The 25820-nt window shown below is 35.6% G+C and overlaps 6 protein-coding genes and 2 long non-coding RNA genes across 13 annotated transcripts; 3 read left to right on the plus strand and 5 right to left on the minus strand.

Moving 5' to 3' along the window:
• Positions 1-1701: 1701 nt before the first annotated feature.
• LOC118434026 lies at positions 1702-2772 on the minus strand. The gene is made up of 2 exons (XM_035846678.1): positions 1965-2772; positions 1702-1869 (listed from the first exon to the last, which is right to left on the minus strand). Exons 1-2 carry the CDS (start codon positions 2754-2756, stop codon positions 1810-1812), a joined length of 852 nt encoding a protein of 283 aa, XP_035702571.1. The 5' UTR covers positions 2757-2772; the 3' UTR covers positions 1702-1809.
• Positions 2773-4056: 1284 nt separating this feature from the next.
• Positions 4057-5254, plus strand: LOC110842009. The gene is made up of 2 exons (XR_004835775.1): positions 4057-4423; positions 4508-5254. It is a non-coding gene; the product is annotated as an uncharacterized LOC110842009 (long non-coding RNA).
• A 33-nt stretch (positions 5255-5287) lies between these two features.
• On the minus strand, positions 5288-7565 carry LOC110842008. The gene is made up of 9 exons (XM_035855197.1): positions 7250-7565; positions 7094-7177; positions 6898-6982; positions 6782-6822; positions 6556-6676; positions 6298-6481; positions 5722-6230; positions 5392-5643; positions 5288-5344 (listed from the first exon to the last, which is right to left on the minus strand). The coding sequence occupies exons 1-9, from the start codon at positions 7345-7347 to the stop codon at positions 5288-5290; spliced, it is 1431 nt and encodes a 476-aa protein (XP_035711090.1). The 5' UTR covers positions 7348-7565.
• Positions 7566-9332: 1767 nt separating this feature from the next.
• On the plus strand, positions 9333-12729 carry LOC118436918. The gene is made up of 4 exons (XR_004835776.1): positions 9333-9740; positions 12018-12150; positions 12238-12385; positions 12459-12729. It is a non-coding gene; the product is annotated as an uncharacterized LOC118436918 (long non-coding RNA).
• A 1383-nt stretch (positions 12730-14112) lies between these two features.
• On the minus strand, positions 14113-16568 carry LOC110863557 (endothelial lipase). Of its 2 annotated transcripts, none has more exons than XR_004833810.1 (7): positions 16301-16568; positions 16024-16175; positions 15617-15940; positions 15369-15551; positions 15140-15296; positions 14504-15072; positions 14113-14320 (listed from the first exon to the last, which is right to left on the minus strand). XR_004833810.1 is itself a non-coding variant. In XM_035846998.1 (7 exons), exons 1-6 carry the CDS (start codon positions 16399-16401, stop codon positions 15027-15029), a joined length of 963 nt encoding a protein of 320 aa, XP_035702891.1. In that variant the 5' UTR covers positions 16402-16568; the 3' UTR covers positions 14113-14320; positions 14998-15026. The 2 variants fall into 2 exon arrangements, 1 of the variants encoding a protein (XP_035702891.1); XM_035846998.1 differs by having other exon boundaries at positions 14998-15072.
• A 1195-nt stretch (positions 16569-17763) lies between these two features.
• On the plus strand, positions 17764-19813 carry LOC110863567 (cytochrome P450 6k1). 2 transcript variants are annotated; one of them, XM_035846178.1, is made up of 6 exons: positions 17766-17913; positions 18014-18391; positions 18470-18952; positions 19028-19191; positions 19270-19521; positions 19580-19813. In XM_035846178.1, exons 2-6 carry the CDS (start codon positions 18114-18116, stop codon positions 19741-19743), a joined length of 1341 nt encoding a protein of 446 aa, XP_035702071.1. In that variant the 5' UTR covers positions 17766-17913; positions 18014-18113; the 3' UTR covers positions 19744-19813. The 2 variants fall into 2 exon arrangements, with proteins under 2 accessions (XP_035702066.1, XP_035702071.1); XM_035846173.1 differs by having other exon boundaries at positions 17764-18391.
• Positions 19814-20268: 455 nt separating this feature from the next.
• On the minus strand, positions 20269-21618 carry LOC110841637 (cell wall protein DAN4). 3 transcript variants are annotated; one of them, XM_035846910.1, is made up of 4 exons: positions 21476-21618; positions 21097-21384; positions 20879-21014; positions 20269-20788 (listed from the first exon to the last, which is right to left on the minus strand). In XM_035846910.1, exons 1-4 carry the CDS (start codon positions 21497-21499, stop codon positions 20640-20642), a joined length of 597 nt encoding a protein of 198 aa, XP_035702803.1. In that variant the 5' UTR covers positions 21500-21618; the 3' UTR covers positions 20269-20639. The 3 variants fall into 3 exon arrangements, with proteins under 3 accessions (XP_035702803.1, XP_021943013.1, XP_021943014.1); XM_022087321.2 differs by having other exon boundaries at positions 20269-21014; XM_022087322.2 differs by having other exon boundaries at positions 20269-21014; positions 21485-21591.
• Positions 21619-22505: 887 nt separating this feature from the next.
• Positions 22506-25604, minus strand: LOC118434173. 2 transcript variants are annotated; one of them, XM_035847024.1, is made up of 4 exons: positions 25422-25604; positions 24981-25179; positions 23626-23896; positions 22506-23549 (listed from the first exon to the last, which is right to left on the minus strand). In XM_035847024.1, the coding sequence occupies exons 2-4, from the start codon at positions 25151-25153 to the stop codon at positions 22548-22550; spliced, it is 1446 nt and encodes a 481-aa protein (XP_035702917.1). In that variant the 5' UTR covers positions 25154-25179; positions 25422-25604; the 3' UTR covers positions 22506-22547. The 2 variants fall into 2 exon arrangements, with proteins under 2 accessions (XP_035702917.1, XP_035702916.1); XM_035847023.1 differs by having other exon boundaries at positions 25269-25604.
• Positions 25605-25820: the final 216 nt, after the last annotated feature.

A 25820-nucleotide genomic window follows, 5' to 3' on the forward strand; every position in this document is an offset into this window, starting at 1 on the left:
ACGCGTCTCCAGACAATTCCTGCAACCAAGTCGCCAACCTGCCTTTTACCCCGTCGCTCAGGTCATGCTGAGGAATGTGACATACACTGCGGAGTATCTTCCTCTGGTGGATTTCCAAGTTTCCAGCCTCCGTCCCCAAGTGGTAAATTATTTTTAGACACAGTAAGATTGGAATAATTCGCGAAATTCCGGCCCCAATCTCGCCACACGCGCCCCAAGTAAATCCAATGAAAAGATATAATAAAATAAGGAGAGAATTGTACACAATTTCAAACAATATTATACTAGCCGACAATTCATTGTAAGATCTCAAAATTTTGATGATTCTGTGATAATTTTGGATGCACACGTCTATCACATTTTCATTGATCAGGATACGTTTAGGATGGACTAAGACACCACGGGTATCGTGGTCCTGTGAAAATTCACAAAGTTCAGCATTTATCACTTCCAAAAACGCGTTGACAACTTGGATCGGATATGTAACCCACAATGTCTGAAAAACATTGAACGCACCAAGAATATTCCATGATAGAAGGGAAAGCATGCCAATTATCTGTTGCTCTGGGGATAAAAGTGATCTCGGTTTGGTTGGATCAGCTCCTCTTTCATCCTCCATAGTATAATACGCCAGCAGAAATTGTGAAATGAGAAGAAATATTAAAAAGAGACTGCTGTGAACTGTGTGCTTCACAGAGTTCTTTACCCGAATGAATATTTTGCAGTGTTTCGAAGATGGGTCGATGCTGATCAGAAAGTTGGGATGACTGGATGAAATTTGGGCCACATTTTGTACAAATGCGGTCCAACGGTCCAACCCAAGCTTGGGCGACAATATGTTGAACAATCGCTTGGAAAATGTTTGGAAAACGAGAAGAATTCCGGAAATGTTGAAAGCCAAGACTTCCGTGGATCTGACTAGCCGCGTCATGGACAACACATCGTTTCGAAAGTAGTACCATTCAATGACCAAAAATGTTTGGAAACAAACGAGCCCCAAGGTGCAGAAGATGGGAAAACTGCACCAGCAGAAGACGAATTTCTGTGTGGATTTGGTCTTCAGGATGGAAAGTGGGAAATATCCGATCCATTGAGAAACCTTTGTTCCCAATGAAATTAAAGAAATTAAGGTAGATTCGACCAATGGAATTGAATTTGTAGCTTCCATTTGGGGAAAAATTGGCGTTTAAAATTTTGTTACGCATGTACTAAGAACTTTATGCGGTGAAAATTGGGTTTGAAGGACATGGAAATGGACATGAACATGGAGTATGGAAAAATGTTTGAAGGGAAGGATAAGCTCCACCGTTCGTGACGCGAATCGGAAGGCAAGGTTAATTTATTATTGAAGATCTGACACCTTTCCATCCTGCCATGAATAATTAAAGCAAAGATTAATTTATTATTGTTTAGGTTGACACAGGGCAGGGTTTTTATTTAGGTGACAAAGGTCGTAGTATTTTGGCAGGTAATTGGACTAATTACTTATGATGTCACTTTACTTATCCTAAAATATATATGCCCTTGGATTCTTATATGCAGAATGACTAAATTTTGGAATGTATTTTTGAACATTTGAACATTTTATTATACATTATTGGTGGTTTACAACTTAATGACTAATGTGAAACTTCCAAAAATTGGTGCAAATTAAAAAATAATAAAATACTTTCCAATATTACATATAATTAATCGATGTATTCATGTAAACAAATAATGTCCAGCGGAAAACTTACATGCATATGCAATTAAGAAACAATGGTGCATATGCAATTAAGAAACAATGGTGCATATGCATCGTTACCTTATTTATTCACCATCCCGAAATTGTACCAAAACAACGAGGAAAGTAAGTATGGCTGATAAAATCTATAAATATGATATATTCATTTAATGATAAGAGCTCTATGAGTTACTGTAGTCAAATTGCTTAAAATAAAACATTTAATCGATTGAAGTCTTACCGAAGTCAACAAACGCCTATTCATTGTGAAGAATAACCCCGGTTCGATCCTCAAGGGATCGCCATTCAATTCGTGAATCAGATTTGTCACCTTACACGTCATCTCTTCACTCATTTCATCCTGCTGAATTTGACACACTACTCGAAGAATAGCTTTTTGGTTGGTCTCCAGTTTCCCTGCTTCCGTCCCCAGGTGATATATGATTTTAATGCAAAGAACAACGGGGACTATTCGCGACATGGCAGCACTGAGCTCGCCATTTGCACCCCAGATAATCCCGATAAATAGGTAACATAAGATCAGCAGGGAATTGTACACTATTTCAAACGCCATCCTATTCGAGGCCAACTTTTCATAATTTCTTAGAATTTTGACAACTCTGTGATAATTCAAGAGGCAGAGACGTAACCTATTTTCGTCCAAGACTCGTAGTACCTTTCGTGGCGGAGGGTCATCTCTGCCGACTTTCTTCACGATAACGAACAAATTCTGTAGTGATGCAACTTCCTCATTTCCGTGACAAAATTTGGATAATTCTTCCTCAACCATTTCCAAACACGCGTTGACCACTTGAATTGGAAAAGTGATCCAGATGGACTGAAATACGTTGAGCGAGCCGAGTACGTTCCACGAAATTATTGCCACTATCGCCACGATTTTATCGTGGAGGGTAAATTCTATTCTTGAGAGTGAGGTGTTCACATTTCTAGTCATCGAAATACAAAATCCTACCAGAAAGTGAAGTACCAAGATGAGGATTAGCAGAATACTACCGTATACCGTGTGCCTCATAGATACCGCAACCTGGAAAAAGTTAATTTTTCTCAAAAACTAAAGAAAATTCGAAACTATTTTTTAATACTTTTCTGAACTTTTGACAATGTCTCGCCCACTGTTCTGTGTTAATGAGGAAGGATTCGTCCGGATCGCTGTATGATATTTGGGATAAATCTGCAACAAAGGCGGACCAGTGTTGCAGCATTTGTTTTTGCGCGACGAGGTGAATTACTCGTTTGAAAATGATTTGGAAAATAATGAGTGCGCCAGAAATTTTGAAAGAGATTATCTCAGTTGGCTTATCCAATCCGGTCATGGTGAGCAGCTTTTCGCCGAAATATGTCCAGTGAATCATTAAATAGATTTGATAAAGTACGAGGAAAAGAGATACAAAATTTGGGAAGCTGAACCATGAGAAAGCTAATTTGTTGCCATGGTTGCTTTTTACGATGGTCAAGGGGAAGTAACCGACCCATTGAGATATCCGAGCCCCGAGTGACATTAATGAGATGAGAGTGGATTCAACGGAAGCTGTTGAAATGGGTTTGATATCCTTGGCCATTTTGGCTGCAGTTTCTTGAATTATCAAGTACTGTGGAATTTATTGGCAAAAAAGTTTGGATGGAAATTTTGTATCTCGTTCACAAAATTAGGAGGATTAATATGACGTTAAATGTTTTGTAGCAGGTGGATTTCTCATGAACATTGGGTGTTGTTTACAAAAGGCGTGCAATCGATAAGGGCTAAAAGAATGCAGATAATTAGACCTGTTAAGTAATTAGATTAATCAGCCACTTTATGGGCTACAAAGTGTGATTGTGTTATGTCAAACCTTGCATGGGGCACTGCCATACATTTCAAATAAATGCATGTTTTGGGTCATAATTTCATTATTTATCGACATATTTCCAACTAATTATTAAATATGCGAATGTCAAGCATTCTACATTTGTATAATTGCTGGAAAAACTTCGTATTTATGTGTTAGGAACCATACATACTTTGTAGAATAACCTTAGTAGTCGGTATTTTTTGCATAAAAGTGATGAAGTATGAATATTCCTGAAACGATGACCTAAACTCATGAATTGTGAGATTTATAACGTTGCAAATCCGGTCTACTTAATATGTAAGAAGTACATACATATTCGTATGTACATATATATGCAAATATATACGCCAAGCTCGCAAATATACTATACATGTAAATATCTCAATGATGGTACCGCATACAAAATACAAATTCACTATGACATCTCTGTTTGTCTTTGCCGACAGAAAATGTTACATATGATTGTGTCCATCATAACGAGTCCAGGGTTGCATGTACTTGAATTTAGTTGAATCGCATTTTTTTTATTCATATGTACATCTTAAAGTTTCTTACATACGTACATATGGGACTCGCTTATGAAAGTAATAAGGTTTACTGATATGTATGTACGCAGTCTTGGCAATCATTTTATAATCACACACAACACATGTGTACTGGTTAGATAAAAATATTTCTCGAATTATCTAGGGGACTTTTTTATATTTATGAAAATATTTTACCCATAATGAAATTAAGATTTTCACCAGTTTTGAGCTTTGTGCTTATTGTTACTGCACTGGTATTGATACAAGTTCCAGAATCAGAAGAGGTTGAGTGGACATGGAGCAATGTGAAAAATCGAATTTCGGTAATATATAATTTAAAATATGTATACATTTATACTTACATTTATCAATTGAAAGCCGTGCATGTCATTTATTTTTTAAATTAGGACAAACTTATCCCATCCCGTCAGACTAATGCTGCTGCTTCAATCACTATGACTTACCCAACCCCACCAACTGCCCCACCCAGACGGAGGACAACACCCACTACGACTGCCCGATCGTATACCTTGATCCCTATGACGACACCCCGCAGGACGCAAGTTTCAGATCAATCGAGGACTTGTGCCTGTGGGGAAGAGACAGCTTCAGTATTTTTTAGGCAAGGAGCGATTTTAGGCATATTTTTATATTTCATATGGATCACATTTATCCCTTGGTTTGGGAAAATACCTACATATAATTTGTGCTTTGCGATGAACGACTTTCTCATCTGCTTAACTACGTGTTCCGAGTTAATGAAAAATTTAGATTTATTTAAGGAAAGGCGAGCATAACATATTTTGATATCGTGCTCTACTTTCACATCTGCTTCATTAATTGTGCAAAGTTGGATCGGTTGGGATATGCAGAAAGGGTCAAATCCAAGCGTATGCAATGTATGTAAAAAAAAGTTGTGAATTATGTATGTACTTAACTACAAGTTAATTAATTACGAGTTTCAGGCCTGAATCGGTTAGATTTATGTTTGTGATTTATTTCATCAGTTAAAAAATAATATGTACGTTCAATGATTTACAGCTATCATTTTACCAGTCAATGAACCTACTGACTGACTTTGTTTCTGTAAATTAGAACGTGTGTTAAATGGTAAATATAAACAAATACTTATTTAGACTTGTTTGTCTTCACGAGCTGCTTTGATCTTGTCAAATTCTTCTTTGAATTCATTTCGGGATTTGTCGTTGGTGTAAAAGTAGCTGTCTGGGGGGTCCCCAACTTCTCTGATAAGGTCAGCCATATTCTGGAAGCTTTTGTAGTGTCTCTTGACCTCTGGCCTATCTGGGTCAAAGCGGAGAATGAGCTCGTCCTCAGTGATGGTGTAAGGAAGAGTGGTTGCTTGTTCCATGGTGGCCCAAAGGGGAGGATGGGACCGGTCCCCTTTTTCTACAATACGGAAGAGGGGAACTTTGTCTTCTGCGTATTTCATGGCCTTTTTTATGTACTCAAACTCGGGAGAAGCCGTCTCTGTGTCAATGTACCGTTCATAGCCAAGTAATTCATTCGTCTTTCTCGCGTAGGCCTAGGATTGAAAAAGAACATTTGTTTTCTTTTGACCGGTCAAAATAAGCATAAATATGTATGACAATACACTACTCACCATCAAAAATCCTTCAACACTTTGTTTTGTCGCAGTGGAGTCGCACAAAATGACTTTGTTCTGCATACAAGCCAGCGGATTTGGGCTCCCAACAGTACGGATGTAAATATGGCTGGGCCTTAAGGCTGCAGTAAAGTGAGTGTCCCTCATTGAAAAAAAACCACGATGACCACCGCAAATCCCAATGTAATACAGCAGCCGGAAAAGAGTTTCATCTTCTAGGACTGGTCCTAATTCTTTCTTCATTATGTCAATTAAACTCATTTTCACATGTTCCTTGGCGAATAATGTGGCGATGTAAACGATGTCCAAGGGGAGGCGTTTGTCATTCGAACTCGACTTGCTCGACTTGATGGTGTCATACAGCGGATGGTCTGGATCTTTATACGCCATATTCCTTTCTCGGTGAGACTGAGATATCCCATCTTTAAAAGTCCGCTTATAATATGAAAATAGATTGTTTCTCTTTCCATCAGCTTTCAGGATATAGTATCCCTTGATGGATGAGCCTATACATAAATAAATCCAAATTAACTTTATAGATGCATAATTATTATGTAACAATATCACACATACCGGGAATTTTTGTGTCGAATTGAACAACTAGTTTATCTTTTCGACGTTGCTGCCCCCAATCTGCGGCATTTTCCAATTCCAATCTTTTGGTCTCATTGCGCACCGGAACCTTCATCTTCATCACCTCGTCAAGCCTATCCAGTAAAACTTCGCGGTGGAACTGTTGGTATACATTGTCCGACAACTGTAAAAACATTGAACCGGTTCAAATCGAGTCTAAAAGCCAAACAACAATATCAAACAATTAAACGTGCTCACATCTCCGTATCGGTAATGAGGAACTGGGATTCCGCGTGAAGGGCCGGGTTGGGGGCTGACCTCGTCCGTATTCTCCAATGTCGCTACATCGTGATCAGTCTCTTCATCATCACTAAACGTTCTGTAAATCAACAAATTACATTGAAATAATTGAAGTTAATCCAATGTCATCAATCGTTGCACCGGTGCAGACAAAAATGACAATAATTTAATAAACGTTTCTTACAAATCTATAACACCCGAATCGTCCAGTCCACTCTGTTCGACCTAGGATAAAATGGATTAGCACGCGATATAGATAAGTAGATTTGTAAACAGTAAAGTAAATAATATAATATTTACTGCGCTTTGAACAGCTGTCATCATCGAGGACGAAGTACATGGTTTTGGCATGGCCGGGCGTAAGGACTGATCATCTCCCCTGGCACTAGAATCCACAAAACTATTATTAAGATTCAACAAGAGAGCAACAATCAAGTTATCCACTAAAGTACAAGAATATATAAGAAAAATAATAAGTAAACAAATATTTCCTTACATATTGACAGCAGTTTGACCGGTCAAAACAACACGAGGCGCAGCATTCTCCTTCCCCTTTTCGTGGTTTTCTGATTGATCAAAACTGAAAATAATAAACTGTTAGAACTGGAATGAAAATACTAATATTTTGACCGGTTAAATATAATTAACTTACCCAGGAGTTGATGACCGTGGTCTTTTCTGAATAAATTTATCCAGAGGACCAAATCCCACTTTGTCCATCGACTTAACAGGGGGGACCCTTTTAGACATGGTGGAATGGGGGGGTGTGGCCTTAAGAAAGGCCTTTGGTTTGATTTTTTGTTGTTGAAAAATTCAATTGCACAGGAACAAATAATTTGCTGCTTTCACACGCACTTCTAGCTGACGACTGATTGATTTGGAGATTATGCGGGGGAGTATGAATTACTCGCATTTTTGTTACACGATTTGTCAAGTTTGCACCGGTGCAAGTAATGTGTGCTGGTTCTTTAGACATGTTGTGACTTGTTTCTAAACTCATCTTTTATTTCCCTCCTTCCAGCATGTGGGTCAGTTTTTAGTCTCGTGTTTGTCATGCTATTTGTCACATGTTTGAATTGGAGGGATGGTCGTAAATAATCGCGTCACATTTTTTTCTACTGTTCCATGTTTCATTTCTCTTTGTTTCATTCACACTGATAATTGGGTGCTAATTGAAAGACAAAATAATAATTTATTTACGCGGTATTTTATTGAAAATTATTTCAACAAATGGAATTTAAAATCAGCAATAAGAATTGGGATTTATTCAAGCAAATTCTGTTTTACATGTGATAAAATATTGAGGTCATACGGACTTGCAGAATTGATAAAGTTGGGACAAATTCTTTGTAGAAAGTGACCTAATAATCTAATTGGGGCTTGTCATTTCTCAAATTTTCATTCTCAGTAATGTTATTTACTGTCTTCCATATCCATAATCCTTAACCTTGGCTTTTATCGCTGTAATCTTGAGCTAGATGTAAGATAATAGACCTGAGAAATTTATTGAAGTTGGCTGCATTCGTCATACGAAATAAATTGTTGTACCACATTCTGCTCTTTTGCTTTCGATACCTGATGTGTTTACTGGTCGTCATGGAGATGTGTCAGACACTTTGCTACGGATGTTTCATATCAGTATTTGATGCAAGGATGATAAACGAAACGGTGAGGCTAATACAGAGACAATTGCAGACTGGGGATTGGAAATACGCCTTAAAAAAGTGTCGAGAGGTTGGTAAATAAATTACCGTCGGTCTGTAAAAAGTTATTTTTTGTTGTTAAGTAATGCTAATTTTTAATAAACCCTCCAAACGAATATAAAAAAGTAGCGTCAGAGCGATCCAAGTTTCCTTTAAAATGATCCCTCATCCCATGACAATTATGTGTCTTTGACCCTTGACCTCGATCTCAAGGTCATGAGGTCAAAAATAATAGCATCTTTGAAATAATCGTCAAATTTCCTTTGAACTGGAGCCCTGAAATATCACAATATTATGTAAGTTCGGGTGCATGCAATATGCATCCAACGGAATTACTTATAAAAATAGTTGCAAATTCGAGTGTGCCAAGAGGAGAGTGTCGCGTAAGTTAGGAGAAATCGTGTATATGCCAATTTTATTTATTATGAGGCGAATTATGATAAAGTAGACGCCTCTCATATTTTGTTAAGGTCTCCGAATCGTTGGGACTGGTGACTGCGGAAGTTCCATGAACAGGAATGATTACTGGAGTACAACCCGAGGAAGTCGGCAATACTACTAAAACCAGATGTGAAATAGTCAACCGTTGCATTTTTTAATTGGAAATTGCGTATTTAAATTAAATGAGAACTAGAAATTTATTCGTGTGAAAATTGCATAATCTAGATTATATGTAGATTTTAGTGGACATGTAGAGCTTATTTTGAACAAATGAGTAAAAATATGTTAAAATGAGTCGTCCAATTTGTGCCTAATGTACAGCGTTGAAAATAAAGTAATAAGTTACAAGTTATTGACCATATTGTGATAGATACAATAGTTATATTTTTAATTCAATAAATTGCAGAAATTAATTCGGAAATTAATTAGTGAACCACATGACCCAATCATGCACATGTATAATATTCATATATGTATGTACGAATACAAACATAGACACATTTCTAGTAAAAGTCAAGTGGTGGGTGTAGTGTTGAACATATATATTTAATTTGGGCTGAGCATTGTTAATGAATTTCCCAAGGCGTACTAATATTTTAAAGTGTCCAGTCAATAATGTCAATTATGATTGTTTTGCAAATTCCGGCTGAGCTATTTATGGACTTCACATTTTGTCAAGGATGTGGGAACAGAGCTATTTTTGAAATCTTGTTGGCTTTTTTGGTGTCAGGACGAGATAACGAGGACATTTGATCTATTTGTAACATTGTTCCTCCCACGTTTTGTCCAAGTACTTTTCCTGTGTCTGTGTATCGTTTGAATTTGGTATAAAAGAAGGAGCTAAAAGAGCTTCTTCGTGAATTGATCTAAAACAGCGATGTAATTCAGACCTCTGCTGGTCCATACTTAGCTCCGAATTTCGCTAGGTCTTTACTAAATACTTCACTACTTTATTCTGTGACCCACAATTCTATCACTTCAAGTCTACCCAAACTAAACGTATGTAGGATTTGATTCATCTCATAAATAAGTAGATCTATACAATACATACACCAGAAATTGCAACCTTTTACGCTAAACGTATGTATAAATAGGGAGTTTGCATGAATGTTTCCGTGGACCCTGAACGTGACGTAGAACCGTAGATTTTGAAACTACGTCGACGTTGCGTTGTGACAGTTTGCAAATTGACGTCCGTGTCGTAAACCGTAACGTAAAAATGCATCTTTTTTATACGTTGCACGGTTACGGAATTATAGTTTGCAATTCCACAAATAAATAAATACGTAATTATGTTTTCTATTCTTCCAATTTTTACTTTACAATTTTTAGTTGTGAATTATTTTAGAATTATCAACAAAAGTTTTTGTTTAAATTTCAAAACCCTTCCCAGCATTAACTTGACGGAGATAAGCAACCTGGGGGCGGTTGCACCAGACACTTTGCACCCCACACTTTTCATTTTTAAGCTTTTTTTAAAGATTGTATTTCACCAAATCCGAGTTGCATTTAGAAAATTAGTTAACTAATTAATTTCAACAATTTCAGTCCTTCTTCCACATCTTTCTAATTACTAATTAATGCCAATTATAAAATCGTTAACCAAAGTCCTTGGATTAGTTTATCTTAATTAATATTAATAAATTCATCTGCAAAATGCACCGATTTTACTCTCCGTTTTGTCCGTTTCGGATGCAAATATTGCAAATTTCATACTAGTTAAATTTTTGATCGATTGATACTTTGTTAGAAATCTGTAAGAATAGGTGCGTTAGGAGACCTCCATTGTTAGTCAATCTAACACTGAGGAGGTGTGAGGTGGTTATCGCCAATTTATCCAGGGGTTTTCCAAAATGCGAATGTTTACGCCAGTTACAGAATTTGAAAAAATCAGAATTTTTCAAAACGCTGCCACTTTTCGAAATTGAACAAACATAATTTTTGATAAGAAGTACTATAAAAATTCATTTTATAAAATTTTAAATATTTTCATGCTATTTCTAAGTTTTTTTAAAACGCAAAACCGTTAATTTTTTGAAAATTATAAGTTTTTTAAATGGGTTTTTTATAATTTCAGACTAATTCTGAGCACAAACTGTGTATAATTTTTGAAATCGGGTTAAAATTCGAAAGTGACAGCGTTTTGAGAAATTCTTATTTTCGCCAATTTTTTTAAATTCCGCTACGGGCGAAAACATGCGCATTCTAAAAAAACGCATAAATATGGGTCGGCATATTTCTGAGAGTGACAATTTAAAATTACTCCTGTCAAAATCGGAAATAAACACGTAACACCTCCTCATTGTAAGTAAATTCAAGCAATAAATAACTAATTATGCAAATAGTGAGGAGATAAAGTCAAATTATTATTCTTAATTGTGATAGTATTGCTCCTAACATATTAAAACATTCGAAAGAAAGCTGTTAAAATATTTGTTTAAGGTTAAGGAATTATTTTGTATATGTATTTACGCTATTATTTGAACCAATTTTGTAGAAATGGTTGAGTCCGTAGAACGTCCGTGAAAATTAGTTTTTCACGTTGATTTTTAAACGTAGCGACAGAGAAAACATCGTAAATACGTGAAAAATTACGGATGTCTTACTACGGGTCACGTTGCGTGTTTTTATGCAAACTGTCGCCCTCCGCAACGTGAAGACGTGAAAAATTTCCGTGAAAAGCTACGGAATCACGTTGCTACGTCACGGAAATTATTTACGGAAGTATACATGCAAACTCCCTAATAAGTATTTAATTATTTAGGCACATTTTTTGGAGTACAATTTGCCGTCATACTGTCATTGACACTGGTGAAGGATGTTATTTAGTATAAAGTAGTGCGAATCATTGCAAATACATATCTAATCTATCTCAATTACTTAATTATCTCCCGTTTCAATTTATGAAACGTGACCATTTACAACATTAGCCACGTATGTATGAAATGATTTACATGACGTGCGAACCATACATACGTATACAAATTTGATGTACTAAATAGGTTTGCAAATTAAATTGTATTCCATAAAAGTTCTATTCATAGCCAATTTGTTCTTCCTAAACTATAAAACTCGATGGGCTATTAGTTATAATTAGATAGGATTACAGATTTATAGTATTCTTCACTATAGGAAAATTTCAAAGTGACGTAATGACAAAATGATGACGTTAGGAGCCAACAAGTTTATTGATTCTTGGAACAATTATGGCAAAAAATATTTTAGTCTTATCGCATCTTTCACGATTAAAATAATACCAAAATTGTACAATTTCAGATTTAAAATGCGCCCCACAAATTTTGCAAATCTCTCAAAAGTTTGGTGGATCGGCCTAATTTATTTGGCAGTGATAGTTCATGAGACTCGATCCGAGTGGAGTGCTGTGCGTCTCAACAGTTACAGAAACAGGGTGTGCTAAAAGATTATTTATGCTTTATATTTTTATCTGTTTTATTTTACCATGAAAAATTAGTCTTAAAAAATTACTTATTTGCAGGACATTCCAATTCCGTACCAAGACTCTCGAAACGCACAACGGATGACTTGTGACTGTGTGGACGAAGAAAATGCTTCAGTGTGTGCTTCGAATGGCATCCGGTATAAAAATCGGTGTCAGTTCCACTGTGCACGACGCTTCGACTTGAGTACGTTTTCTTTCCTTTTTATAAAACTAATTAATTACAATAAGATCAACCAAATAAGTGTTTTATTTTTTAGATCTCCGAATTATGGTGGATCGATTTTGCCGAAAATTTTACTATGCAGGATATCGATACGGTTTCTTTAATGATAATGGGAGGGTAGACTGAGGTTGGATCTATGTAGTTAGTGGAAATCGGCAAGCTGCAATTATTTATAGTCTCAACTGCAGTATTAATCAGTATTATTTTCAATAATGTAGGCATATTTAGAATATCCTATTTTGGATAAAATACATAAATTTTCCCATGATATTTAAATATTAAATAAAATTGTATATACTTATCAAGCTTTGTTTCTTTATCAAAAGTATTGAATTAATTTCCTCGGCATCAGAGGATATTTATCAAAAATATTTATGGAGATTCAGATACAAACGTCCTTGACATTTATTAGCATTTTGTGAACAAAACATTAACCTCGTAACGACGAAGTACACACATTTGTGTAGTATTATATTTTTCCGTTGACGACGAAATACACAAATGTGTGTACTGCAGAAATTTCCTTGACACCAAAATTTCTTTAAAAAAAGAATATTTCTTCCGTATTTTCTGGAAAATTCGATGGTGAAAAGTGGATTTTTTTTCGATATTTTTCACCCAAAATTTTGGAATTTTCCCTATACCGACCAATGTTAAAAAGTGGACTTTTCGTGTTTTTCGTCAAAAACTCGAGTTTTGCAAAGTGGTAGGAAATTTTAATTGGTTGCTATCAGGTATAATTATTATTTTTTAAATCGTACCGAAGGGAAATTTTATTTAAAAATTAGTAGTCCGAAAGAGGTTAAGTAATCTTAAATTAAATAGAAGCGGTTCATGCTAGCTCAAAGCATCATCTTAAAGCTGAATATTAATTAATAAACGAGCGCGTCAACTCTGCGGATGTTAACGTGGAAAATTTGGGTGTGGGTGGAGTTATAAATGCCGCTGATGAGATTGGCCCCATTGTGAGGTACACAAAATGTACACATACGGCGCTAGAGAATTAATTCGGTTTAATAATGGCTGAGTTTGGTCATTAATACATAACTTTCTCATTACTTCTTATGATTTATTGAACTTTTCATAAAATTATGACTGGTAAATTTATGTAAGTAATATTAGGTAGGTTGCGAGTTTACGTGAACGTGAGAAATTTCTCCCGTAAACGTTAAATTTTGCTTCCCGGCAATTTTCGGCGGCGCCCATTTAAGGTTTACGTGACATTTCTTTACGTTCACGTTATTTTGGACGTTAAATCAGTTCATTTAGCGTGCGTTTTATGTAGATTTACGTAAAGGTTTTTCACCATGCAAATTTAAGAAAAATGAACAACAGACATGTATTTTTTGCGTTAATTATTGATAAATGCATTAAATATATGTTTATGCTTAATTGAAGTGCTATATAATTAATTTTGAAGCATTAAAACAAGAAGCAAACTGATAATTTCTCATGACAGGATTAAAAAATGAGGAGGCTTTAAGTTAAACTAACTAAATAAATCTTCTGTTGCTTTTGTAGCAAGTTGCAAATTAAGAAATTAATTAGTAATTATGTAATTTATTATAGTACTATTTATTAAAACAACGTCAAGCTTGGATGGAGGAAAGGAAGTATGGAAAGTGAATTATATTGCACAAAATAAAGAGCTGCAATAGCAAAAGCATCATTTCAAATGATTCACTTGATTTAATTAGAAACAAGTAAATTTATTGTTTATACATTACAAGAATAAAGGTTTAGTACATGGCCTAGATTTCTTATACACACAATTTCATGGAAAATGTAAATACTCATGATCTGGAATTGCTTCACAAAAGTATCCGAAGTTTGGTTGCCGTGAAAAATCCGTGACTGCAATGAGCAAGAAGAAAAAGTAACATCAAGTCCACAAATCTGTGAATGAAATAATTAACTGATTTAGTGAACTAATTAACTGATTTAGTGAACTAATTAACTGATTTAGTGAACTAATTAACTGATTTAGTGAACTAATTAACTGATTTAGTGAACTAATTAACTGATTTAGTGAACTAATTAACTGATTTGCTCTAGATTGATAAAATATGGTCCCCTTACCTGCTGGGATATGCAATCCTCAGAGTAATGCACGAAGTGTCCTCGCTGACAAGCAATCGTACCCCGAAGTTTAAGGGTGCATATAAGTTTCAAACTTATTTTTGTAAAATCCAAAGTTTAGGAAAAAGAACTCGTACACCATGGAGTTTAATTTAAAAATTGTAATTCTTTTAATTGATTAATTTAAATTATTTGAACGAAGAATGTCTTCTATTTCGAAGTCGGTCAATACCGACAGTAACTTTATTATTTGTTTTGAAAACACTGGTATTTCAAGCTAGTTTATAATCAGATAAATTAATTAATTATAATGAGCAAATATTGCATGAAGAATGTAAACAAACCATTGGAATTAAATTCAAATTTAGCGCACAGGTTTACGTTCACGTTAATTCGCACACACGAAATTCGTGCATCCCGTAAACGTAAACGTTAACGCCAAATTTTACGTTTACGTTAGCGTTGACGTGAGAACCCGTAAACTCGCAACCTACCTATTTGTACAAGTAACGAACTACAATGTTCATTGAAATGTATCCTTCTCGACGACATGGTATGCTCCTCGAGATCTAGAAGTATTTAAAAATTACGACAAAGTCGATATATGTCAGTAATGTTATTTTTTAATATTCATACCCTGTTGGAATATTGACCCCAATTGGTATAGAATCGGGGCAGCTTATCCTGCAGTTTGCCCTGCACTGACAGACCAATCCCATGCACGGACAAGCCTTTATGTCTCGGTAGAATGTGGCAGCGTACAATTTCCAGGAGTAGGAATGAGAGCAAATTTCTAACATTCGTCATCCACAGTAAATAATTAATACTAATCAAATATTATAAAATTCGGAGCAAAGAAATGCACCTTTCTTTTCAACATTTCCACAACCAGGTTGATTATCTCCCCCATTAACGTAAACGTCCACGTCTCCTAATCTATGATCACTGTCACCCAACCCGTTTCTATTTGTATGGTAAATGTCTACAAATGTGGCGTCCCCTTTAGACAGTCGTCTATCCATGTTAAGCCCACCGCTAAAAAATGGACCTGATAATCCTCAGTGTCAGCAAAAGTAATTCAACGAATTGAGAGTCAAAATATTATTTACACACCCGCAGGATCCAATCCGGTTATTCTTCCCAATGTCATATTTTTTCCGAAATCGCTGGTAGCCCAGAACCCCACCGCGCCAGCGATATGAGCACCAAGGCTGTGACCTATCACATGCATCTGAGACGGTTCAATGGAAGCGACTTTTGCCAGATAGTTGACAAATTCAGCCACCTTCCGTCCCACTGGACCCACATTGCCAAGTACGAACAAGTAGGTTTGCGAAGTTCGAAGCAAGTTGAGGGCCACGATGGGATTCCCGGAACCAGAAAGTGCCCCCCAGTCAATCACAATTACATTTTCGGAGGGTCGAGTTTTAACTAGGGCTGGAAATATTAGTATTATACGTACTAACACATACAAGATTTAAATATGTGCATACATGGTAAAAAATGAGACTTATGCTTACCATCCTTGATAGTTTGTGACATTGGTGTGTTACCGTGGGAGAGAAATCCATCGATGACAAAGGTGGTTTTGGCATTGTCTCGAATAAGACTTGGTTTCGAGTTTGATGTCATATCAATTTCGGTGCCAGACTCATTTCTCCCAAAACCGGACCTATTGATGTAATAAATATTATGCATATTGCATATGCATATTTATACCAGTACATAATAGCAATTTTATATTATTTGTGTGTACTACATAAGATGTAAAATGTAAAATGTAAGCCGCAAAGTTACCCGTAGTATACAAACTTTACGAGGTTAGTATCCCTTGATATTTCTGAGTGTGATAAATTAATAAAAAACACAAATAAGAAATACTTATGAAGTTGGGTCATTTTTGCTCTGTGCTATTAATGTGTCCTCAGTTGGGTTTAAACTAAACAGGATTTTACAATAAGAATGCAGTCTTATTTTCTACAAAAAATGGGATTTGTACAACTAATTGCATTTGCTCATTGTTCTAAAATAAGGGGAGGAGTACCGTATGTAATATGTCACGCTTATGGATAGTCTCAGCGTTTTAAGGATCAGATCAACATGATGAACATACATATATTCACCAGTTTTTGCTCATAAAATATCTTTGTAGATGTTCTATGCGTGCAGAGTATGTATTAAGTAGTGTACTTATGTACATACGTATGTACATATGTATATTACGAACCTATACAGGTACATCACTAGGTACCAGCTTTTTTTACTTTGACCATAAATATAGAAACAAATTGACTTCAGTTGTAATATTTGCGTAGCCTGGAACAAAGTGTCGTTCAGTCAGTTTACCTGGATAAATATGTAAATACCATTAGAATGAAGAACAAATATTTAAAAACGTTTCACTCTAACGCCCATGAGTCATTTCTTATTAGGAATTAAACTGCTCACGTGAATTGAGAGTTTTTATACTTTATAAATAAATTTGTTTGCTGTGCGCATTTACCTACTTTTATTAAAACATATTTTTTATTATTTGTAATTATGCGTGGCTAAAATTAGGACATGATGATGGAAAATAATTAATTAGTATGACAGTTATGGAGTAGTTGTTCCAATTTCACTTTTCTCTACCCAGCTATTAAAGCATATCCATGAAAAACACGCGTGTTAAATTTAGTATCTTATTTGGATAATATTAATCATTCATCAGGGTAGTCATAATTGTTCATCTGTTGCAGGGAATACGGAGAATTGCGACGCATGTACATACACACATATGTAAATATGAGTATGTACAACTATTATGCAGTATGAACCATGCTGGGAATTTATTTAATTGATTTGCTTAATTAAATTGAAATGCTGCTAAATATTTGGTAAAAGCTAAAGTGTAAATATGAACCTGAATTATTTCCACATTATTTTTTACCTAGTTCGCTCAGGGTTCGGTCTTACAATTACAATATTTACAAATATATCACTTCGAATTTTCTCTTTCCTTAATTTTAAAAACTTCAGATACTGAAGTGATTGAATAGAAAGTTCACTAAAATGGTGAAAGCGGTTGCGTAACCACATACATATTTAGCTAGTTTTCATTTTTGCTGATACATACATACATAGTTGCATTTATGTAGAAAAGACAAGCTGTGTATGTACGTGTACCACACATTTGATTTGAATATACTTAAAATAGATTAAAGGAAACTTTTTATAATTTTAAACCATTTGTACGAACCGGATTGAACCAAAGTAGTTTTGGCTTTAATCAGTGAAAAATTACGGCCGAGATTATTTTTAAGCTGATAACTCATTAATTTACGATACATACATGTATATATTTAGTAGTGTTGAATCCACCAACAAAACAACATCCCGATCGATTCGCCAGACGCAAAATATTTTTTTAGGTGCCTTACATGAAATTTTTAAAACAATGGACAACTTGATTATCATATTAGCCCTGATACTAATATTCGTGTATCTTATAAAACGATGGTTTCTATCAAGTTATACCGGCTATTGGACCAAGCTTGGCATCATCTCCATAAAGAACAAGGTCTCCCTATTCGACTTACTCACTGGTAAGAAATCCAACAACGATGGAGACATGCAACATTACACAGCATTAGGTCAAGAAAGGTACGGTGGACTGATGGAATTTGGAATTCCACTCCTTCTCGTGAAGGACTTGAGCCTTGCAAGGACAATTTTCATTAAAGACTTTCACCACTTTTCTGAACGGAGAGACGTCCCAAACTCGTCAGACACGCTTATCACAGACTCACTCTTTTTCATGAGGGGACAGTCTTGGAAAAATATGAGAACTTTCCTCAGTCCCGGATTTACATCGGGCATGGTTAGAAAAAAGTTTCCACATTTTGCAAGGTGAAATTATTACTGAGACTGCACCTTTTTAGGACAAACTTCAGTGGACTAATGAACAGAATTAAAATATTTTCTTAGAAGTGCCACAAACCTGCAAAACTGGATGAATACCCATCAAAAAACTTCATCCGGAGAATATGAAATCCCAGTTTCTGATGCAATGCGGAAATATGCCGTCGAAGTTATTGGAGCAGCCGCCTTTGGATTGAACTTAAATATATTTTCCGATAAAAACTCAAAATTTCTGGAAATGGCTGATCGAATTGAAAATATTAATGTGTGGCAAAAATTTAAATTTGCAATTTTCCAAACATTTCCTCGATTTGCCGACTTGTTCAAGATTTCCCCGTTGGATTCTGACATGTCCAAGTATTTCAGAAATGTACTTGCATCAGCCATCGAGGCTAGAGAGCTGAGTTCATGTGGTGAAAAAGACTTTCTCCAGTTGTTGGTAGACCTTAAGACTGGCACGGGAAAAATTGAAGTACAAGCAAAACAAGGAGATCATAAATCTAGGGAAGATCTCGCCGTTTCTCAAGCTTGTTTATTTTTAATAGCTGGGTGAGAATATGACGAGAAAAATATGAAATATTTTGAACTTTTAAGTAAGCCTGTCTTCAATTAATTCCTTTAAAGATTTGACACGGTCGCAAACAATTTGATGGTATCAACTTACATGTTAGCGACTTATCCTGAACTTCAGCAAAAGGTGCGAGAGGAAGTGGATAGAATTTGTGGTGAGAGTGAAATTTGCTACGACCACATTAACGAGATGGGCTTCTTGGATAACTTCATAGCAGGTTATTTAGACTTAAATTAAATTGGATTATACATATATTTAAATATTTAGTAGAATATTGACCTGAAATGATTTACAGAAACTCTTCGTCTCTACCCGGGTGTACCTCGTTTGGAGAGAAAATGCGTTCTGGATTATCCAATTCCGAACTCAACCCATGTCATACCGAAGGGAACGATTGTCATTGTCGTAGCAGAATCAGTCCATAAAGATGCGCAGTACTGGACCAATCCTCTACGATTTGATCCCGATCGGTTCAATTTGGAAAACAAGGCAATTCAGAACAATAATGCATACATGCCGTTCGGAATCGGTCCAAGGAATTGCATCGGTACGAATAGCCACTCACTTTGTCGAAAAACTTAATTGCTGAATTTTTGTGTAAATAGGCATTAAATTTGCATTGGTTGAGACGAAGCTTGCCCTGGCTACTCTCGTTAAACATTACGAAATTTCTGGGACAGAGACAACTCAGGATTATGTACCAGTTAAAGATTTGTTTGGATATAAGACACATCCAGATCTTAAACTTCGATTTAAGCCAAGGAAATAGTTTTAGTGAAAAAATAAAATAAAAACTTGTACCGAACTCAAAATAATCAAATAAACTATGTCACAATATATATGTATGAATGTGTCTTATTTGGCGTTAAAATCAATATGAATTACTAAAACTAATCATGAATATGAATCTACAAATTTGCATATCATTTCATTTACAACTAAAAAAATAAATGTCAATTAAAAGCTTGGAAGTCTAAAGAGTTTAGCTCAAATAATAAAACAAAAGGGATAATGCAAGCTGTTTAAGGCTAGAATTGAATAATGTTAATTAAGAAAGAATGATAGACAAGGATGGTTTCACGCTAACTTTATAAATTATTATCTGGAATGGGTGTCATGCAATCCAATTAATTTTCGGATAAATGCTCTGTTCTGAATTTGTACTTTTTTCAAGGAAAATTCTTTCAACTCTGTTTTTATTACCTAGCCACACTCATCCTCAGTTCTAACCGAAAATTTACGATATACCTACTTATCAATGCAACAAGAAATTTTCGTTTTCCAAACAAAGAAATTAAGCGTCCAAAATTTTAATGGTTTCACATGTTTGTATTGATAAAGGTACGGGAATAAATATTTATTCAACATCTAAGAGCGTTTCTAACAAATACAATTATAGCTATGCATAAATACCCATGTATTTACATACGTGCATGGTACAACATAACATCCATTTTAAAATACAAACTTAGTTTTAGAGTCGACGAATTACTGCTATCTTACAAAACACTGGTAATTGTATTTGATTAACACAGGGTATCGTGATAAGTAGATTAATTACAAAATCTTTAAGCATTAGTTGAGCACGCTATCCAATTGGTAGGTATTTCATAAGGTTGTCTCAGGAGAACTGGACAGCGTTATCGCAGATGAAGTTGTTGTCGGTTAACCTGTTGTCGGCGGTGAACCTGTCGTCGGCGGGGAATCTGTTGTCGGCGGTGAACCTGTCGTCGGCGGGGAATCTGTTGTCGGCGGGGAATCTGTTGTCGGCGGGGAATCTGTTGTCGGCGGGGAATCTGTTGTCGGCGGTGAACCTGTCGTCGGCGGGGAATCTGTTGTCGGCGGTGAACCTGTCGTCGGCGGGGAATCTGTTGTCGGCGGGGAATCTGTTGTCGGCGGTGAACCTGTTGTCGGCGGGGAATCTGTTGTCGGCGGTGAACCTGTTGTCGGCGTAGTTGCCGTGGTCGTCGTGGTCGGCGTGGTCGGCGTAGTTGTCGAGGAACTTGTCGGAGTTGTTGTACGTGCCGGCAATTCCGTGATCTATAAGATAAATAATTATCGGAATTAATTACAAAACCTAAAATATATGTACAGTCATCTCTGTTGTACAATCTGCACGAACCGGTGAAGGGCGTTTAACACAAGTTTGAGAACTTTCATTGAATTCATATTCGTCAGTTGTATCATCTGAATCTTCGCTGGGACATTTATAAAAAACTCGAACAAAGGCACCACGATCGGGGTAGAACGTGCACAGGACATAGTCGCATTTTCGATTTGAAAAAGGACAATATCTGAGTTGATTTTCGCTTGAAATTGCAAAGTACCCATCCTGGGTACAAGGATATGGTTCTGTAGCCGAGTTCGTCATCGGGAGAAACAAACCCAGCAGACTGACGCATAAAAATATCTATTCAGAAATTAAGAGTGAAAAACACATTTATTAGCGATCCTGTACAGTTAAGTCATGTAAAATTAAAAATCTAGTTATTTGTATTTACATTTCTTACAAATTTCAAGTCCATGATGATAGTCAGCAAGGATACTTTAGTTAATCGATGGTCGCTTTATTAGGTGTGAGAAGAGTTGCATTTGGAATGATTGACCTTAACATTGCAATGTCAATGCTTATATAGGTCTATGCGTGTTTTGCGGAAGCAGACATTTGCATTGCGGACAAACAATTTTATAATCCCCAAATCTTGATATTAAGCATTAAAATTGATACCTCTTCCACTTATCAATTCCGATTTTATGACTACAATTAAATATTCAAACATCAGATCCTCCGTGAAGTTGATACATATCAGGATATGTAGCTTTTATGCTCATTTAACTTTGTGGTATCAAAAGTAATGCAATGAGGAAGTATATAGTTCATCTTTAATCTAAACTTTTAAAATTTTACCCGAGTCCTGTAAAACGTGCATTGTGATTTTGTAAATATGCACTCATCCTGGGAGTTATGTAGCTGGAATTAACATAATTGCATTTATTAGTTCCTGACTTCATGATTTACGTATATTTACCTGTAATACAAATATGTATAATAAACAAAACTTAAAGGGCGGCTTCGTAGACTACGAAGTGCGATAAAAGTGCGATAAAAAAGATTTAATAAGCTTCTTCTATGTGAATGATGTAGAATTACTTATAATGCATCCAGCATATGTAAGTTTCAAAATGTACCCACGTTAGAGTATCTCTGTTTTTTTTCTCCTGAGTATGGTAACTTTGTACAATTTTCTAAGAATCGTTATGAATGAAATATTAAATTGTGTAGAGGATTGACCTAAAGACCTGGTTAGGAAAACTAATGAATAAATTTCATGTTTCATGTCGATTTAATTTGTACGCAGGGATAAAAGTAAATGTCAATGAGAGAATATATCCAAACAAATTATACAATGCGCACAAATAATAAGTATTCGTATATTATTAATTTTATTGGCAAGTTTTAAAATATTTAGATGTGTCCAGTTAGTGCTTGGCTGCGTGATAAATATAAATATGTACCGTAAATATGTATCGAGTCCCTGAAATGTGGTCTTAGAAAATAAATGTAATTTATTTTTACGAATTATCATTTTCATCAGAGTATTCGGAACTTATAGAAATATTTTCGTCCTCTACTTGTTTATCACTCCATTGGAGACCTCTTTTTCGGTGAAATATTCCACGTCGAGCTGGACGATGTCCACCGGCACCCAGAGGCTGGAACTTTGTAAGGAGTCTTCGTTGCAAATTTGCCATACTCCTTCGCAACCAACGAATCCACATTTGTAGGTCCGATGAAATTTTATGGATTGGAATGTTATTTGACTCAATTTTCTGTATGTTGTAAATATTTAAGTTTTGAAGATTTTCTTCAGATTCTTCTGAAATAGAAGATTCCTCGGATGCCTTTAGTCGCTGTTCATTTTTTGCATGTTGTAGTTTTCCAATTTTTGGTTGACTTTGCTTGCCAATTTGCAGACTTTTATATTTTCCATTTCGTTTGTAAAAGTCAGAAAGTTTTTGAACCAAAATAGGTTGACGATTCTTATTATTATTTTGTGCGATCTGATTAGACGTAGAAGGTCGAGGTCTGTAATGATATGTATTAACTTTTTGAAGGTCAGTTCCAACAGCATTTGCACCATTCTGTTCAGACGCAGAGATAGTTATGGGCAGCTTAATATTAGCATAAACAGTGTACGGATTTCCATTATTGTAAATTGAAGTTGTGTCGTTGAATTTTTGCTGTTGGTTTGCGCCACCCATTTCTGCAACCTTCTGATTTTGTTGTTCCTTTGGACTTGGTTGCGCCATGGCCAATGCCCCACCAATTCCTCCAGCGGTCATCAGCAGAGATCCAAACGTATCTAGGAGCATTGTCTGCAGCTCAGAAAAGTTGAAGGGGCATGCCTCCTGTGATGGTGGCATGACCGAAATCGGGGTGGACGAGGTCGGTGGATAATTATTTCGAATCAAAGTCAGTTTCAGGAGACGGCTGTTGCATTGACGGGAACTTCGCGAGCGTGGAGTTTTGAGAGCGGTACGCAGTTTGTGCAAGTCCGCAGGGTTGTAGCGTCCCTAAAACGGCATAATTTTATATCGTCGTTTTTATTAGTTAAGCAGTGAATTTGACCAATAAGATGAATAAGGCTACCTTTTTCTGTATTTTCATAAATGGGTTAAAACTTCCAAATAGTCTCGGATATCGTTTTGATGGTGGGCCCACTCTTCGACTAAAAAATCCGTCGTATTCATTTACCAACTTTTCTAAGGAGTCAGACTTGTATATGGGACGTCCCCGTGACCGATACGACCTTATGTGTTGGTTATTATCAAGAATATTTTTGTTGGTTATGATGGCGCTATTTTCATCGTCGTCATCATCATCGTTTTCTTCTTCACTGCTTTCTTCTGCATCACCTTTTCTGTAACGAGGAGTATTTCAGTGTTGTCTTAAACGAGCACAATTATCTTACCAAATTGATATATGTGTAGAAATTAAGTATTAAAAATGATCATCTTCCTTGCTCTCCGAATTTATACATCAATGAATATTTGTAAAACCAGAAGTAATGTCTGGTTGTACAGGACTAATATTAGAAATATGCACATGTGATGTTTGTATGTATATATATGCAATGCATCAAACATGCACTTGCACAGTTGACAATCAGATATGCATATTTTACTTAACAATAGCCTACATATTGAATGGTGTACGCCGGATAAGCCGCGGATTAGATTAACTTTAGTAGACATACATATGTATACAAGTGACAAAAGATGCATCAAATCTGGTCAGAACTGACGAGAGAGATAATTGTCCGTTATTAGTGGTTATGATAATTGGCCAGTGTGTTATTCTTATTATTATTGTGGTCTGTCACACCATGAATTGTACACACTCGTATGTAACAACTTTTGGTGAGCTGAGCAGACGAGCAAAATTTAAGGTTTACAGTATTATAGGTTGGAATGAGAGCAAATTTCACTTCTAAGGATAAGTGCTTATTCGATTCTAACCGGAATTCTAATTCTAATTTCCACACATGCTTATGCTGAGTCATGACCTCAGACATTATTTTGGCTCAAATCATAAATTGACTAATACTTTAAATTGAAGGGAATAATATCAAAAATACTGTTTCTTCAAGTGGATTTAAACGCCTGATTCATGGATATGCATTCATGGATTTTAAATTGTTCTGCAGATAAATAAGCGGACCCATATTTTTGCGTTTTCTTGAATGAGCTATCGGGAGTTGGCGGGATTTTTAAATTGAGCCTTCACTAAGAACATTTTCAGCTAAAATCAGGATTTTTTAAAGAAACCCTAACTCGAATTTTAACCTGACTTAAGATTCATGGATATGCACAAATACGTATTTACATAATTGCATGGTTTTAGTTGGCAGAATTTGAACATATTATGAACTATGTATGCTACCAACATAAATGTACATGTTTACCATTTAAGCCAAGGTTTGCCAAGCTTTAAGTTCAACTCACATCAAATTTTTCATGAGTTTCTTTAACAACTCCTCATTCTTGGACCCACTTTGAACTTCTGAACCATTCATCATGCAAATTATCCTGGAGATACAACTCGGTAAATTTTGCATGTTAAGTTCGTTCCCTTTAACTGTCCTTGGTTGACGCACCGTTGAGGGAGACACGCTCATCACAGCTTCAGTTGTATTAATATGAGCTACAAAATCCGAATTCAAATATTAAGCTATGCAATTTTAAAATAATAATGTATAAATACTAATAAATAGACTTTAAAATTGAACAGACCAGAAGCTGTAATTTTGTCACTTAGGAAAACTAAGGACACGAAGACACAAAACATAACCGAAAATATTCCAGAACAAAGCATGATAAATTCAATGCACAAATTTGTGACAATAGGTATAAATTTGATTTATTACAGAAAAGCTTCCCTCATACCTTGAAATCCTGACACAAACTGAAATTAAAAAATGCATGTGTAGAAATGTGTTTGATGTATACATCTACCGCGAGGATGGTCAGCAATTAAGATCTTGATGCGGTTTTGTGTTCTACTGATCGAATTGTGGTAATTTTTTTGTTTAAAAGCGAGAGTTTGGGGAAATGCAGGGAGTAGAAATAAAATTAATAGTATTTTTATGAACATGTTGACAACAGTGATGTTGCACAATAAACGATACGTAGCATCAAGACTATGCATATCTGCTATGATTGAGGAAGATGCATATCAATTGCATGCGAATCAAATCAATTTGAATAAAAATAAGTAGTTGCATGCTCTTAATAAATCAATATATATTTTTATAATCACCAGATTAAATTAAATATGACGAGATC

This window comes from Folsomia candida, unplaced genomic scaffold (assembly GCF_002217175.1).
Source record: "Folsomia candida strain VU population unplaced genomic scaffold, ASM221717v1 Fcan01_Sc001, whole genome shotgun sequence".
Taxonomy (NCBI): Eukaryota; Metazoa; Arthropoda; class Collembola; order Entomobryomorpha; family Isotomidae; genus Folsomia; species Folsomia candida.

Bases quoted from the DNA above. Each gene is read 5' to 3' on its own strand.
- LOC110863557 (XM_035846998.1), bottom strand. From the start codon at position 16,401: ATGACCCAACTTCATAAGTATTTCTTATTTGTGTTTTTTATTAATTTA. The intron at 16,176-16,300 runs GTAACTTTGCGG...TTACATCAATAG, and splicing joins GTAAAGTTTGTATACTACGG to GTCCGGTTTTGGGAGAAATG. The intron at 15,552-15,616 runs GTGTGTAAATAA...GAGGATTATCAG, and splicing joins AACCGGATTGGATCCTGCGG to GTCCATTTTTTAGCGGTGGG.
- LOC110841637 (XM_022087321.2), bottom strand. From the start codon at position 21,499: ATGGACTTGAAATTTGTAAGAAAT. The intron at 21,385-21,475 runs GTAAATACAAAT...ATTTCTGAATAG, and splicing joins ACTTGAAATTTGTAAGAAAT to ATATTTTTATGCGTCAGTCT. The intron at 21,015-21,096 runs GTTCGTGCAGAT...TTTATCTTATAG, and splicing joins GTGTTAAACGCCCTTCACCG to ATCACGGAATTGCCGGCACG.
- LOC110842008 (XM_035855197.1), bottom strand. From the start codon at position 7,347: ATGTCTAAAAGGGTCCCCCCTGTTAAGTCGATGGACAAAGTGGGATTT. The intron at 6,677-6,781 runs GTAAGAAACGTT...GTTGATTTACAG, and splicing joins GATTCGGGTGTTATAGATTT to AACGTTTAGTGATGATGAAG. The intron at 6,482-6,555 runs GTGAGCACGTTT...ATGTTTTTACAG, and splicing joins CTCATTACCGATACGGAGAT to TTGTCGGACAATGTATACCA.
- LOC118434026 (XM_035846678.1), bottom strand. From the start codon at position 2,756: ATGAGGCACACGGTATACGGTAGTATTCTGCTAATCCTCATCTTGGTA. The intron at 1,870-1,964 runs GTAAGACTTCAA...TCATATTTATAG, and splicing joins ATAGGCGTTTGTTGACTTCG to ATTTTATCAGCCATACTTAC.
- LOC110863567 (XM_035846173.1), top strand. From the start codon at position 17,835: ATGTATATATTTAGTAGTGTTGAATCCACCAACAAAACAACATCCCGA. The intron at 18,953-19,027 runs GTGAGAATATGA...ATTCCTTTAAAG, and splicing joins TGTTTATTTTTAATAGCTGG to ATTTGACACGGTCGCAAACA. The intron at 19,192-19,269 runs GTTATTTAGACT...AATGATTTACAG, and splicing joins CTTGGATAACTTCATAGCAG to AAACTCTTCGTCTCTACCCG.
- LOC118434173 (XM_035847023.1), bottom strand. From the start codon at position 25,350: ATGCTTTGTTCTGGAATATTTTCGGTTATGTTTTGTGTCTTCGTGTCC. The intron at 25,180-25,268 runs GTCTGTTCAATT...CGGATTTTGTAG, and splicing joins TGACAAAATTACAGCTTCTG to CTCATATTAATACAACTGAA. The intron at 23,550-23,625 runs GTAGCCTTATTC...ATGCCGTTTTAG, and splicing joins TTATGAAAATACAGAAAAAG to GGACGCTACAACCCTGCGGA.